This window comes from Ranitomeya imitator, chromosome 3 (genome assembly GCF_032444005.1).
Source record: "Ranitomeya imitator isolate aRanImi1 chromosome 3, aRanImi1.pri, whole genome shotgun sequence".
In the NCBI taxonomy this organism is placed as follows: Eukaryota; Metazoa; Chordata; class Amphibia; order Anura; family Dendrobatidae; genus Ranitomeya; species Ranitomeya imitator.
This window is the reverse complement of record NC_091284.1, coordinates 548,747,883-548,763,145: the sequence shown is the minus strand read 5'-3', so window position 1 is coordinate 548,763,145 and position 15,263 is coordinate 548,747,883. Positions and strand designations below refer to the sequence as shown.

The following is a 15,263-nucleotide window of genomic DNA, read 5'->3' as shown; positions in this document are numbered from 1 at the left end:
ATTTTGGCACTTAGCCTTGCTCTTCCCACTTGCCCTGTAGTGGTGGCAAGTGGGGTAATGTTTGTGGGGTTGATGTCACCTTTGTATTGTCCGGTGACATCAAGCCCATGGATTAGTAATGGAGAAGCTTCTATAAGACACCTATCCATTACTAATCCTATAGTTATATGGTAAATAAAAACAAGGCCAGAATAAAGTTCTTTAATTGAAATAATCACACAGCATCCTTTATGGAGTCTTAATTTACCATACTTACTGCATCACCTAATCCCTCGATCTCCTGCAACAAAAATAAAATAAACCAACATAAATACTCCCTGTCCAAAGTAGTCCATTTACCGAGTGTCCCACGACGATCTCACGTGTAGAACAGTCACATTGCGAGATATGACTCCTCTACCCGGCCTCCGGTGGTACACTGACAGGAGGTAATCAGAGTTCACCGGAGTTCGTGCTCTCACTTACGGCACCACCGCTCTCCCAATGTGACTGTTCTACAAGCAAGATCGTCGTAGGACACTCGTTATTAAATGGACTATGGAGGACAGGGAGTATTTATGTTGGTTTATCATTTTATTTTTGCTGCAGGAGACGCAGGCTTAGGGGATTAGGTGTTTGGAGAGTATGAATGTTTTTTTTTTGTTTTACAATTGAAAACAGTCGTCGGATGATGGGACTACTATCTCATCATCGGCTCATGCGGTCACTGTTATATGTGACAGCAGACATAGCCGGATGGGAGTAGTAGTCTCATCAGACAATGCCTGGAAACACACACACACCTGAAGACAGACATCCACACAGAGACAGACCAGCAGATATTCTCCGCTCATTCCTCTTTCCCTTCTGCAGCGTTTTTGGCACGCAAATCTGCAGACCTTTTTACACTTGCGATTTGTCTGCGGATTTGACTGACTCAATGTAAGTCAATGGGTGCAGTAATGCTGCAGATCCGAAAAAAAGAATTGACATGCTGTGGAAAATAAAGCACTGCGAATCAAGTGAACACCAATTCTGGATTCCCATTGATTAACATTGCTTGACCACTTCTTTGCGGATTTGGTGCAATTCTGCGTGGGAAAAAAGCTGCGGATCTGAAACAAATCCGCAACATGTGCACATAGCCTAATTCTGGCCTAAGACAGTCTGCATTGGTGACATAGCAATGCGATTGTGCCAAGGGCACAGATGAGGTACAGTAAAAGAAAATTGAGAGATGCCCGGGAGAATAGAGCAAAAAGATGCAATAAACCTAGTCCAATGCAGAGCAAGCCTGAGTGTTGACCAGTGGATGGACCATGTTGGAGAAGATGGTTAGGCTTATCCCCAGCAAGAGTTCTAGGTGAAAGAGGAGGAGGGGCAGTTGAACCCTGACCCATGAATCAGACCATATAGCCGAGCTGACACATTCTAGTTTCATGTATTCAATGTTTACATAATATAGCGTTTCAGAGTGCAGCTTTAATTTGTTTGTACAAATATACATACAACATTGTAGATTGCAAGCTCTTACGGGCAGGGTCGTCATTATCTTTGCTTTAAAAATTGTATTATCTTTAAGGTTGTTACTTATGACATATATGAACTGTTGAATTGTTAAGCGCTGCAGAATATGTTGGCGCTATATAAATAAAGATTATTATTATCACAAAAACAATTGATTGTTATTTAGAGTTGCTCTCTTAGATTCCACTTGTTCACACTTGTCTTTGTGTGTTTGTAAGTGCCGGTAAGTATTTCTACTGTATATTTGTAGTCCAGTTTTTGTGTTGATGAAAATCTGGGTCCGGCCTCCATTACTTCTTCTCCATCTAAAAGCAACTTTATTGTCAACATCTTAGAGGAGAACAAAATAACAACAAAAAAACCAAAGCCCCAGTCATCTGATTCTGTCCAAAAGCAGCATGGAGTACCCTACTTCTACCATATTTTACACTGATACTTTTTCTACACTTGGAATACATATAATTTAGTTCTTCAATTATCAGAGCTACTGGTACATCCATTAGGCTGTCTGTGATACAACCAATTTCTATATAGGAAGTAAATCATTCACCGTTTTACGGGATCTGAATGGCTGAAAATACAATTCCATCTGCTAACAGAGATTATATTTCCTGGTTGTTGCAGTTTGTGAAAGCACTTCATTGAGATACTTTGCACGGTCTGGTTCCCACTGCATGGAAGAATTCCGGCAGGCAATGCTTGCCAATTTTGCAGCTGAATCCATAGCAACAGAAAGTCGCTGTGCTCCTGGACAGAAAAGAACAGGGCATTCATCAGGAGAAACTTTTCACCACTCAACGTGCCAGAATACTATCATGTTTCTGCATGGGTGGTAAGAGCAAATAACGTTTCCTAGACAGGCTGGTCATTGTTCTTGGCACTGAGCATTCAGAAAACGTATTAACTACTTTTTGAAACTGACATCAAACTATTCTCGCAAGTTATTTCCATGAATATAACCACAGAACACAAATGGTATTATAAAATTCCAGTACTACAAGGTAATAACATTCAGTATTCTGACCCATCTACACCAAGATGAAATTACTTTGCTTTTCTTACAATGTGGTCTTTGTACAAATTCTGCTCCTGGATTTTATGTAGGTCTTGTGAGATCTCACCTATTCCTTAGTCCCATTGTTGCAGCACTGTAGACCTGCAGCGTCCCATCCGAGGCAGTGTAACCAAGGTTTATTTTACTCGATTACACGGCGCTTTACAGACATCACCATTGCTGTCCCTATTGGGGCTCACAATATAAAGTTTCTCATCAGTATATCTTTGGAGTGTGGAGGGAAACCATCGCAAACACAGGGAGAACATACAAACCCCTTGCAGATGTTGTCCTTGGTGGGATTTGAACCCAGGACCCCAGAACTGCAAGACTATAGTGTGATAGTTCCCGTAATGCAGTGTCTATGGCACCTCACATCCCAATACAGATTATTCTGCTCCAGGGAGAAGGTACCCTAGGATGAAGAGGATATGATCAGAGATGGAAAGGCCCAATTGGTAAATGTCTAATTCAAGGTGTAGATCGTGGTCAGGCCTCGTGAGATTTTCCTTCTTAAAATGTTGAAGGTTTCCATCTGAACACCCCAAAAATGTGATTCAGGAGTTGTTCCCAATGATGCTAGAGACTCCAGGCAAGAAGTGTGTCCGTCTATTTAACAAGACACAATAGTGTAGTTGCCCTCCCAGTCAAAGGCTGAAAAGGTTTACAGGGGTACAACGGTAAAATAATCCCATTCCATAACAATAGCTAAACTCCCAAAATTAAATCCCAATCACTGTCGTATGCACCTTTAATGGTCTCACACCCAGCTGTTAGCAGGTACCACAGTGAGGAATGCACAGAACTGGACCACAACAGCTCCATACACTGCAGTGGAAGTTCTCGACTACTGCAGTTCAGCTTTCATTGAATATAGAAGTTCGGAACAATCCATTTTATGATTCTCAGTCATAGTTCTTAGTGACAATAATAACAAAACCATAGTTTAATATACTGCAAAATATAAGCCAAAAGCATATAGAAAACTATGGTACATTAACGCAGTGTACATACTTACGGTATGATACCATCAGATTTATTCTAATGATTCCACAAACCAACTTTGCAGGAGCCATTACCTTGTGACAGTTTTGTGACAATACCCAGTGAGGCTTACAGTTAGTGAACTTTGCACAAATGCCAACTTCGCACAAATTTGCCTTAAAATATACATTTTTATTTTAACTTATTAAACTCAAATCCCCAGAATTGTCCATACCTACCTGGCAATAGCCCACACTGGTGTTGTGTTGACCATAAGCCACTAAAACATTGTGTAAAGTCTGCTGTAAACATGGACTTGCACTTTTACGAAACTTCACATTATCAGGAAAAGTTCTGTTCAGATCTAAAAAAAAAAGAAAAAAAAAAAAAAAAGGGGGTAAAAAAGTTGAGGTGTAGAATTTAGCACATACCTGGAAATCTCCTAATTAAAAAGATACTGCTAATGCAAGTTTCAAGATTAGGGTTTTTATATTGTTTTTGGTTAAAATTTTCTCTGCTTTTCATCAGTGTAGTCCATTCTTACAATCAGCGCTTCATTTGTTTTTGCATATTAGAAAAAACAAACCAAAAAAAAAAAAAAAAAAACTTGGAGGTGGTTTCTCAAACTTCTACACTTCTAGAAAAGAGTCAGTAAAAAAAATAAAAAAAAATAATGGAGAGCACTAGGATGCAACTAGGAAGCCATCATTGTGTTATCAGAGTATTTCGGAGCCTTAAACTTACATTGGCGATTTTGATTGGATGTCTATTTTTTTATTTTATTAATTGACAGTCGGGTCAGTTTAAAGAAAAAAAAAAGGAGATGCAAACAAACAGAACAAAAATGGAAAACAATCTAACACTGTCTGAGCGAATAAGTAAATTAAGTCCAAAATTATGTATGGGAAAATACAGCAGCTTGCAATGATACACCCTAAATTAATGTATAAAAGCAGATATGCTTAAATAAGGACAGATGAAGTTAAAGGTGAAATAGCTAGATGTAAGCAAGGACATAAGTAAATAGACTGGACTTTGCTGTGTTTTGTTTTAGGAAACTTCTTAAAAATGTTTACACAAGAGGTATAAAAAAAGCCAAGTGGGAAAAAAATCAATTCATAGGAGAATCCAAAAAACAAAAAAGATTTCTTTGCACACGGTAATGGAAGTAATAGCAAGTGCATAATAAACACAAACCGATATACGTATACACAAGCTAGAGTGTGCGAATAGTTACCCAGGGTCCAGGCAGCTTCAGTGTACCCATTGTCACTATTTGCACCCTCTAGCTTGTATATACAGTTAGGTCCATATATATTTGGACAGAGACAACATTTTTCCAATTTTGGTTATAGACATTACCACAATGAATTTTAAACAAAACAATTCAGATGCAGTTGAAGTTCAGACTTTCAGCTTTCATTTGAAAGTATCCACATTAAAATTGGATGAAGGGTTTAGGAGTTTCAGCTCCTTAACATGTGCCACCCTGTTTTAAAAAGGGACCAAAAGTAATTGGACAGATTCAATAATTTTAAATAAAATGTTCATTTTTAGTACTTGGTTGAAAACCCTTTGTTGGCAATGACTGCCTGAAGTCTTGAACTCATGGACATCACCAGACGCTGTGTTTCCTCCTTTTTGATGCTCTGCCAGGCCTTCCCTGCGGTGGTTTTCAGTTGCTGTTTGTTTGTGGGCCTTTCAGTCTGAAGTTTAGTCTTTAACAAGTGAAATGCATGCTCAATTGGGTTGAGATCAGGTGACTGACTTGGCCATTCAAGAATATTCCACTTCTTTGGTTTAATAAACTCCTGGGTTGCTTTGGCTTTATGTTTTGGGTCATTGTCCATCTGTAGTGTGAAACGACGACCAATCAGTTTGGCTGCATTTGGCTGGATCTGAGCACACAGTATGGCTCTGAATACCTCAGAATTCATTCGGCTGCTTCTGTCCTGTGTCACATCATCAATAAACACTAGTGACCCAGTGCCACTGGCAGCCATGCATGCCTAAGCCATCACACTGCCTCCGCCGTGGTTTACAGATGATGTGGTATGCTTTGGATCATGAGCTGTACCACACCTTCGCCATACTTTTCTCTTTCTATCATTCTGGTAGAGGTTGATCTTGATTTCATCTGTCCAAAGAATGTTCTTCCAGAACTGTGATGTTTTTTTTTTTAGATGTCTAGCCTTTTTATTCTTGATGCTTATGAGTGGCTTGCACCGTGCAGTGAACCCTCTGTATTTACTTTCATGCAGTCTTCTCTTCATGGTAGATTTGGATATTGATACGCCTACCTCCTGGAGAGTGTTGTTCACTTGGTTAGCTGTTGTGAAGGGGTTTCTCTTCACCATGGAGATTATTCTGCGATCATCCACCACTGTTGTCTTCCGTGGGCGCCCAGGTCTTTTTGCATTGATGAGTTCACCAGTGCTTTCTTTCTTTCTCAGGATGTACCAAACTGTAGATTTTGCCACTCCTAATATTGTAGCAATTTCTCGGATGTTTTTTTCTCTTTAAGCTTAAGGATGGCTTGTTTCACCTGTATGGAGAGCTCCTTTGACCGCATGTTTACTTCACAGCAAAACCTTCCAAATGCAAGTACCACACCTCAAATCAACTCCAGGCCTTTTATCTGCTTAATTGAGAATGACATAACGAAGGGATTGCCCACACCTGTCCATGAAATAGCCTTGGAGTCAATTGTCCAATTAGTTTTGGTCCCTTTAAAAACAGGGTGGGCACATGTTAAAGGAAACCTGTCACCTGAATTTGGCGGGACCGGTTTTTGGTCATATGGGCGGAGTTTTCAGGTGTTTGATTCAACCTTTCCTTACCCGCTGGCTGCATGCTGGCCGCAATATTGGATTGAAGTTCATTCTCTGTCCTTCATAGTACACACCTGCGCAAGGCAACACCTAAAAACTCCGGCCATATGACCGAAAACCGGTCCCGCCAAATTCAGGTGACAGGTTCCCTTTAGGGCAGTCCCACACGTCCAGATAATTCCGGTACCGGAAAAATCGGTACCGGAATTATCCGTGTCCGTGTGCCCGTGCGTTTCTGTGGCACATCAGTGTGGCACACGTGTGCCGACTGGGTACCACACGCACCGTGCAGGAGACAGCGCTAGAGATAAGCGCTGTCCCCTGCATCTGGTGCTGAAGCTGCCATTCATATCTTCTCTGCAGCAGCGTTTGCTGTAGAGAAGATATGAATAATCCTTTTTTTTTTTTGTTTCTCGTGTTTATAATAAAGATCCAAGTCCCAACCCTCCTCCCACCCCCTGTGCGCCCGCCCGCTGTTATTAAAATACTCACCCGGCTCCCTCGCTGGCGCTGCTTCCTGTCCTGGCCGCACCTTCTACTGTATGAGCGGTCACGTGGGGCCGCCCATTACAGAAATGAATATGCGGCTCCACCCCTATGGGAGGTGGAGCCGCATATTCATGACTGTAATCGGCGGCCCCACGTGACCGCTCATACAGTAGAAGGTGCGGCCAGGACAGGAAGCAGCGCCAGCGAGGGAGCCGGGTGAGTATTTTAATAACAGCGGGCGGGCGCACAGGGGGTGGGGACATGGATCTTTATTATAAACACGAGAAACAACAACAAAAAAAGGATTATTCATATCTTCTCTACAGCAAACGCTGCTGCAGAGAAGATATGAATGGCGGCTTCAGCACCACGTGGGGGGGGCAGCGCTTACTGTAGCGCTGTCTCCTGCACGGCACAGGGCCCATTGACTTTAATGGGTCCGTGTAATCCGTGTGCTCCCACGAACACTGACATGTCTCCGTGTTTTCCAAATGGACACACGGTCCGTGAAAACACGCTGACATGTGCAGAGACACATTGATTTCAATGTGTCTACGTGAGTCAGTGTCTCCGGTACGTGAGGAAACTGTCACCTCACGTACCGGAGCCACTGACGTGTGAAACCGGCCTTAACCCCTTCAAGTCGCTGCCTTTTTTCGTTTTTGCGTTTTCAATTTTCACTTCCCTCCTTCCCAGAGCCATAACTTTTTTATTTTTCCGTCAATATGGTCATGTGAGGGCTTATTTTTTGCGGGATGAGTTGTACTTTTGAACGACACCATTGGTTTTACCATGTCTTTTACTAGAAAATTTTGAAAAAAATTCCAAGTGCGGTGAAATTGCAAAAAAAGTGCAATCCCACACTTATTTTTTGTTTGGCTTTTTTGCTAGGTTCATTAAATGCTAAAACTAACCTGCCATTGTGATTCTCTAGGTCATTACGAGTTCATAGACACCTAACATGTCTAGGTTATTTTTTATCCAAGTGGTGAAAAAAAAAAAAAGTGCCATTTTCCGATACCCGAAGCGTCTCCATTTTTTGTGATCTGGGGTCGGGTGAGGGCTTATTTTTTGCGTGCCGAGCTGACGTTTTTAATGATACCATTTTGGTGCAGATACGTTCTTTTGATCGCCCGTTATTGCATTTTAATGCATGTTGCGGCGACCAAAAAAAGGTAATTCTGGCGTTTCGGAATTTTTTCTCGCTACGCTGTTTAGCGATCAGGTTAATGCTTTTTTTATTGATAGATTGGGCGATTCTGAAAGCGGCGATACCAAATACGTGTAGGTTTGTTTTTTTAATTGTTTTATTTAGGATGGGGCGAAAGGGGGGTGATTTAAACTTTTATATTTTTTTCATATTTTTAAAAACTTTTTTTTTTACTTGTGCCATGCTTCAATAGCCTCCATGGGAGGCTAGAAGCTGGCATAGCCTGATCGGCTCTGCTACATAGCAGCGATCATCAGATTTATGCTATGTAGCTGAAATGCAGGTGTGCTGTGAGCGCCGACCACAGGGGGGAGCTCACAGCAGGCCGGCATCAGTAACCATAGAGGTCTCGAGGACCTCTATGGTTACCATCCTGATGCATCGCCGACCCCCGATGATATGACGGGGGTCGGCGATGACATCATTTCCGGCTGCCCGGCCGGAAGCGCCGGTTAAATGCCGCTGTCTGCATTTGACAGCGGCATTTAACAGGTTAATAGCGGCGGGTGAATAGCAATTTCACCCGCCGCTATTGCGCGCACATGTCAGCTGTACAAAACAGCTGACATGTCGCGACTTTGATGTGGGCTCACCGCCAGAGCCCACATCAAAGGGGGTGACATGGCATGCGCAGTAATAGTACGGCGCATGTCGTGAAAGGGTTAAGGAGCTGAAACTCATAAACCCTTCATCCAGTTTTAATGTGGACACCCTCAAATGAAAGCTGAAAGTCTGAACTTCAACTGCATCTGAATTTGTTTTTTTTTATATTCATTGTGGTAATGTCTATAACCAAAGTTAGAAAAATGTTGTCTGTCCAAATATATATGGACCCAACTGTATGTATATCTGTTTGTGCTATTACTTCCATTAACTTGAGCTTTTTTTTGGGGGGGGGGGGATTTTCCTATGTATTTAAATTTTTTCCACTTCGCTCAGGGTTGGTTTGTTTTCCATTTTTGTTCTGTTTGCATTTCTTTTTTTTTTTTTAATCAATAGTGTGTTTCAATAAAATTATTCACTTTTTATATCAAATTTCCTTGGAGGACTAATTCTTTGTATAGGTTCTTTCTGATATCACGGTCCTTCGTGTTTACTTTGTAGAGCACTTGTGTTCTTAGAATGGGATTATGTTCCATCTGTGAAAATTTGCCCAAGACACAGATCATTATGGCACAAACGTTCAGCTATTTATACACGTGTTGGTGGACACAAAGCTGATGTCAATGTGCATGACAGCCACGATCAAGTGTGATAGATTTGGCTGGAACGTCTGTGACCGACAGTTCAGGTCATGAGTACCGAACCCTTTCAGTTTCTAAGGTAAACAAGATAATGAAAGTAGAACTCAGTTTACCAAAGCAACATGGAAAAATCATCGAGTCCCATTTTACAGCAGATAAGATGCACGTGGTCAGTAAAATATTGGGCAAGTGTAGCCCCATTTTAATGTCATATTTTACGTCAGCAGATCCATTACTGTTTGATACAAAAGATGACATAAGTTATTTTTTATTTTGTGTAAATATTTTAGGAATCTTTGTCTTTTATACAAAAGGTTAAAAATCCTCCTGAAAGCCAATAGCTGGTCATGTGTTTAATAGAGAAACTGACTACTGTATTATTCCACTGTTATTTTTTTTTTTTTTTTTTTTAAAAGGTTCTTTTTGTTTTGCCATGAAATCACATGAATACTATTGATTTTGTATAGTATAAGTTAGTTATATGCATAATTCACATGTAGATCATGAACATATTATAAAATTACCTGTGACGACTGTATCCACAAGCTTTGTATTACTCTGCCCTTCCAGTAATACACGGTGGTAATATCCTGGATTCACATCCATCTGGGTCTGTGCGCCACTCACCATCATCCACACATATGATCTATGTTCATTAGGAACGCCCTTCCTGATATATCTTTTCACTGAAATATTATAATACAGCAATGTGAGGTTTCTACATACATAAACAATTATTACATTCATTTACTGATCATATAACATAACATGTGATGGAGCAGTTACCAAGATACTTATCAAAGCAACCCCTAACACAATTATGTTATTTTGCAGCTAGATGTAATTTCCAAATCAGACCTCCAAGTTTTAGAAATCAGCACTGAATCGTAGAAGTAAATGACCAAAATGTGGTCCGCATGGTGAAGCTGTGTGAGGCCAGAGCCGCTTGTCACGGCGCTGCGCTGCGTCATGATCAACAGGATTTTTCAAGGTGGATTTGAAGGGTGTCAATGCAACCTCTGGAACATCATTCAAGTTGAATAGGGGGCGACAGCCATGACTGAATGAAATGAAGCACACCCCTATGACTAAATCAACAGGTACTATTTAAACTGCTTTTTGCACAGGACTAGACCGCCGTTTTTAATTAAAAAAAAACGTGTTAGGGTGGTTTCACACTTGCGTTTTTGTCTGCAGCGTTTTTTGCACAAAAAACGCATGCTTTTTTTCCCCTATATTTAACATTGAAAACGCATGCGGTTTTTTTGTACGTGTTTGGTCGCGTTTTCAAATCGCATGCGTTTTTTTACTGCATGCGTTCATTTTCAGAAATGCAACTTGTAGTATTTTTGAGAGGCGTTTTTTTTGACACATAAAAATGCATGTGTTTTCATGCGTTTTTTTGGGGTCAAAAAATACATTGGAGTCAATGGAAACGCATGCGTTTTTTGTGTGCATGCGTTTGCATGCGTTTTTGAATGCATGCGTTTTTTTAAGATAAGGTTGACTAGTATGTAGATAAGGTTGTCTAGACACTGATAAGCCTCCCCCTAGCAGCAGGGTGATAAAAGGGAGGTTGGGGGATGTTTCTGGTCACTTCTCATCAGACTCCAAAGAAGACAAGACACTGCAAGGACGCATTTAGGTGGACAAGACCCAGAGCAATGTGAGTATATCCTGGCCAATGCATTTATTTTCAATTTTTTCGATCTACATGTCCTAATTTCTTCCTTTTTTTTCTTTCAACATGCATCAGAATGTCTTCTGCGGAGTCTTCATCTGATGAGGAGTTTGAGCCACGTCAGTCAGAAGTGGATCATGTGAGTGAGGTTAGTTTTTTGTCCGTCAGCTTGGTAAGTATTCACTGTTACATCGACACATGTGACAATTTGATTTTTTTTTTTAGAGCACTTCTACTGAGGGACAGACAGGGACGGAGCAGCGGAGTCAACGTCCGGTGGGAAGACGGCAGTGGGTATGTATACAAGGCAGACTGTCCTCATTGTAATATTCTTGAATCTTCCTTTCTGTACCCTTGTATTTCTTTTAATTTTTCTTGTAGAATCCTTTTCTAAGTTGACTTTCATATTCATGCCATTTCTTATCTTCTGTTAATTTTTTTTCCTAATGTGATTGAGCAAACTTATATGATTTTCTTTTAATTTTAGGTTTCACAATGGGACGATGACCGGATAGATAATGACCTCCTGATCACCCTTGTCCAGGAGCGAGTCCCGTTGTGGGACAGCCGGGATCCACAGCACGCAGTCAACAGTACGCTCCGTCGGTTGTGGAGTGAGGTGGCCCAAGCGTTGTGGGATGGCTGGGAGAATGCCCCGCCACGGGTCCGTAATGCATTTGGTAAGTATTGCAATGCAGTGTGAAGCAGCAGAGACCTTGGCCGTGCTCTCTTGACTGTGTGTGATGAAAGAAACTTTTCGGAGTTTCTGTCATCACACACAGTCAAGAGAGCACGGCCAAAAGTCCATTTTCTGACAATTATATTTTATTTTTATTTCACAGTGGACAAAATAAGAACACGTTGGCGTTCCATGAAGGACCGCTTCAACAAGGACCTTCGCGCAAAGAATCGTGCTGCAAGTTGTTCCGGAGCAAGGCACCGGCTGTACAAATACCAACGTGTGCTGTCCTTTTTAAGACCGGTCCTTCTCATGAGAACGTAAGTATTTCTCACATGCTTCCGGTTGTATTGCATTGACATAATATGTAATTTTAAATTCCACAGGATTTACAGTCTTGTTATATTTTGGTATTAATTTTCGGTTTTCTTTTTTCACAGCACGACTGTCGCACCAGCTTCTGGAGCGGTCCTTCAGCCGGCAGCCACGGACCCGTCCCAGCCATCCAGCAGCGCAGCAGCAGGTGGGCCTTCCACACTCACTGGAGACCAGGGAGCTGGCCCATCAGGTATTCCCCTTTCGCAGGCCTCTTTCACTGCACCCATTTTTGCGGGCTCATCCCGGCAGCGACAGAGGGCTTCGGATAGGTCACTCATGCCCGAGTTTTTGCACTTGAGCTCGGTTTTACACGAAGCAATCAAGGCTTTAGGTGACAGAATGGATGTGTCCCATAACCTCTTAAATTGCCGGATCCAGGATGTCACCAAAAGCCTTGATCAAGTTAAAGCCGACCTCCAGAGGCCAGCTCATCATTTTTTTAACCAAATAAAGCAGGGCATGTCAGAACACCTTAGCCCTGATCTCCAGCTGAGTGTGATGCAGGCCTGCAATGTTGCTTTTGTGCAGGCTATGCAGCAGAGTCGCAATTTACAGCAGACAGTTGCGGCATATCCAACTGTGCCGTCACTGTGACGATTAACATCCCTTCCTACCTCTGCTGCATACCACTGCACGGCCACCTCTATTCCATCCACAGGTGTACTCCACTACAGCGCCAACACGATGACGAGTGCTGTTAAACATCCCACCGCCACCACCGTGACAACCCTTGCTCCGGCTTGGACTTCCTCCGCTGACACCACGATGCCGCAGGACCCTGGCGTGGCTTTTCGGCCCGGCCCCCTCCCGATGCAGCAGGCCCCTGGCATGGCATATCGGACTGCCCTCCCCCCCCGATGCAGCAGGACCGAGGCATTGCTTTCCGGGCAGGACACCCCCCGATGCAGCAGGACCCAGGCATGGCATATAGGACCGCCCCCCCCCATGCAGCAGGACCCAGGCATGGCGTATCACACCGGCCCCCCCTGATGCAGCAGGACCCAGCCATGGCTTTCCGGACAGGACCCACCCCGATGCAGCAGGACCCTGCCAGGGCTTTATGTTCCCCCCTCCAGCAATGCAGCGTGGACTCTGGGAGGGCATTATGCTCTCCCCCTCCAGCAATGCAGCAGGACCCTGGGAGGGGTTTATGTTCCCCCCCCAACGATGCACAAGGACCCTGGCAGGGCTTTATGTTTCCCCCCCCACTACGATGCAGTTGGACTCTGGCGTTGCCGAGCGATCCACAATGGAAACGGACTGTGAAATAGTAGAGCCGGACCCGGACGTGTCTCCCGCCAACACGCAACAACATATTTGCCCAACAAGACATCCCCCTACCAGGAAAACACAAAAGAAAACTCCAAAAACACATAAAAAACAAAAAACTCTTAGTATTCCTCCCCCATCACCTACCGATGTGTCTGTATTGTCTGTTGTGTCTCACCCTTCCAGTGCGTCTCAAGCCTCTCATATGTTAAGCCCCATCCCCGAACTTCCAGACCCTTCCAGTTTTATTGCCCCTTCTCCTGCCACCTCTGCCTCGTCCACGGTGAGCCAGGCTTAAGTTCTTAACACCCCCCGGTTACGTCACTCTACCTTAAGCCGTCACGGTACAACCCGTCGCGGTACAAAAAAATAAATGTTTAAATTTGTTTGTTAACTCAATAAAAAAAAGGTTAATTTGCAACAATTATGTTTGGTTTATTGTGTCTTTCACCGCTGTCAATACACACCAATGAACTTCGCCACACACATTCTTTTGTTTTCAAACGTTTTTATTGGTATTTTCAATTTTAAACAGGTAGAAATGAGAGAAAGGGGAAGGAAATAAACATAGGGTAGGGAAAAGGAAAGGAATCCCCAAGTGAAATGGGGAATGAAATATCAGGCATTAGAAAACAGACCATAAATTGGTAGCTTAAATATACTACATATATATGTCACTAACAAAGGGACGAAAATTAAATTAGTCTTGCGATGCAGTATAGTAAAAATAAGCATTAGCAGTAAAGAAAAATGTTGCTGAATAACTAGGCCCAAGAGAATAGACAAAAGTATACAAGTCAGAATTAAAGTAGCCTGTGCGATGAAGTAAAATAATAAGCATTTACAGTAAAGAAAAATGTTGCTTAATAGCTGGGCCTAAAAGAGAAAACAACCATATACATGTCGGATTCAAAGTAGCCTAAGTATAGAGATATACTGTATGAATATGATGCCTACTTATAAACACAATAAGTGGAATATCAGATAACGTCGCTGAAAAGTCAATATTATATGATGCTCAGTAATATTAGTATACACGTTTTTTATAGCCTGTGAGATAAAAGTAGATTAAAGGTCGCATAATGTGTGAAATAATGCCTGCCCAAGTCCCAGAGTGCACATGGCACCCCTAAGACCTAGTGGAGGAAAGTTCGGTTTTGATCCAAGAAACAATCACGTAACGAAAAAAAAAATTTTAAAAATTTTTTTAAAGTGGAATTAAGTTGTTACAGCTAGTCAAATAACAGATCTTTGTAGATTGTTCAACCAGAACAGTTACCCTTCAAGTTGTTGGTAGGGAACTGGATGTGGCTTCAGAGGAGTTGATTCCAATGCGTTTTAAAAATTCAATACCCTCGTCCGGAGAGGCAACATGAAATAAACCTGACGGAAGTCTCACCCGGAGGGTTGATGATCTTGTCCAGGAGTAAGAGAGGCCTGCACGCAGTAGTTCTCTTGTGGTATGCGAAAAAACTCTCCTGTTTTGGAGAGTGACTTTAGACAAATCCTTATAAAAAACCAGTTGCTTGTAAGGGGAAGAGAGAAATCTCGGATTTTTTGAGATACCTAAGAGCGCGTTCCTGACCCAATTTGGGTAAAAAGTAACAATGACGTCACATGATAAATCCCTGGGAAGCGTGGGTGGTCTGCGTATTCTGACAACCTTTTCTATCAGAGGGCCTTCGGTAGAGTTAGGAAATAAGTTAGAGATCATTGATGATACATAACTCTCCAACTGGGAAGCCTGAATTGAATCTGGTATACCCCTGATCTTAACGTTATTCTTCCTTCTAAAATCCTCAAAGTTGTTTAAATTGGCCTTTAGAAGATCCATTTTTTTCTGAATCCCCTCCAATAATTCTGAACACTTATTCTTTTGGCCAAAACATATCTCCAGTAGTATAAAATACAAGACTACATCTATATGTGTTTCTTCAG

At 42.2% G+C, this 15,263-nt stretch overlaps 1 protein-coding gene across 2 annotated transcripts in view; it reads right to left on the bottom strand.

The window, feature by feature from the left end:
* GRTP1 (growth hormone regulated TBC protein 1) overlaps positions 1–15,263 on the bottom strand; it is a 164,027-nt gene that overhangs the window by 97,560 nt on the left and 51,204 nt on the right. For both annotated transcript variants that reach the window (XM_069757885.1, XM_069757886.1), the window contains exons 4-5: positions 9,843–10,004; positions 3,784–3,908 (exon numbers count right to left, since the gene is read on the bottom strand). In XM_069757885.1, the coding sequence (XP_069613986.1) occupies positions 3,784–3,908; positions 9,843–10,004 (287 nt within the window). The remainder of the gene's footprint in view (positions 1–3,783; positions 3,909–9,842; positions 10,005–15,263) is intronic.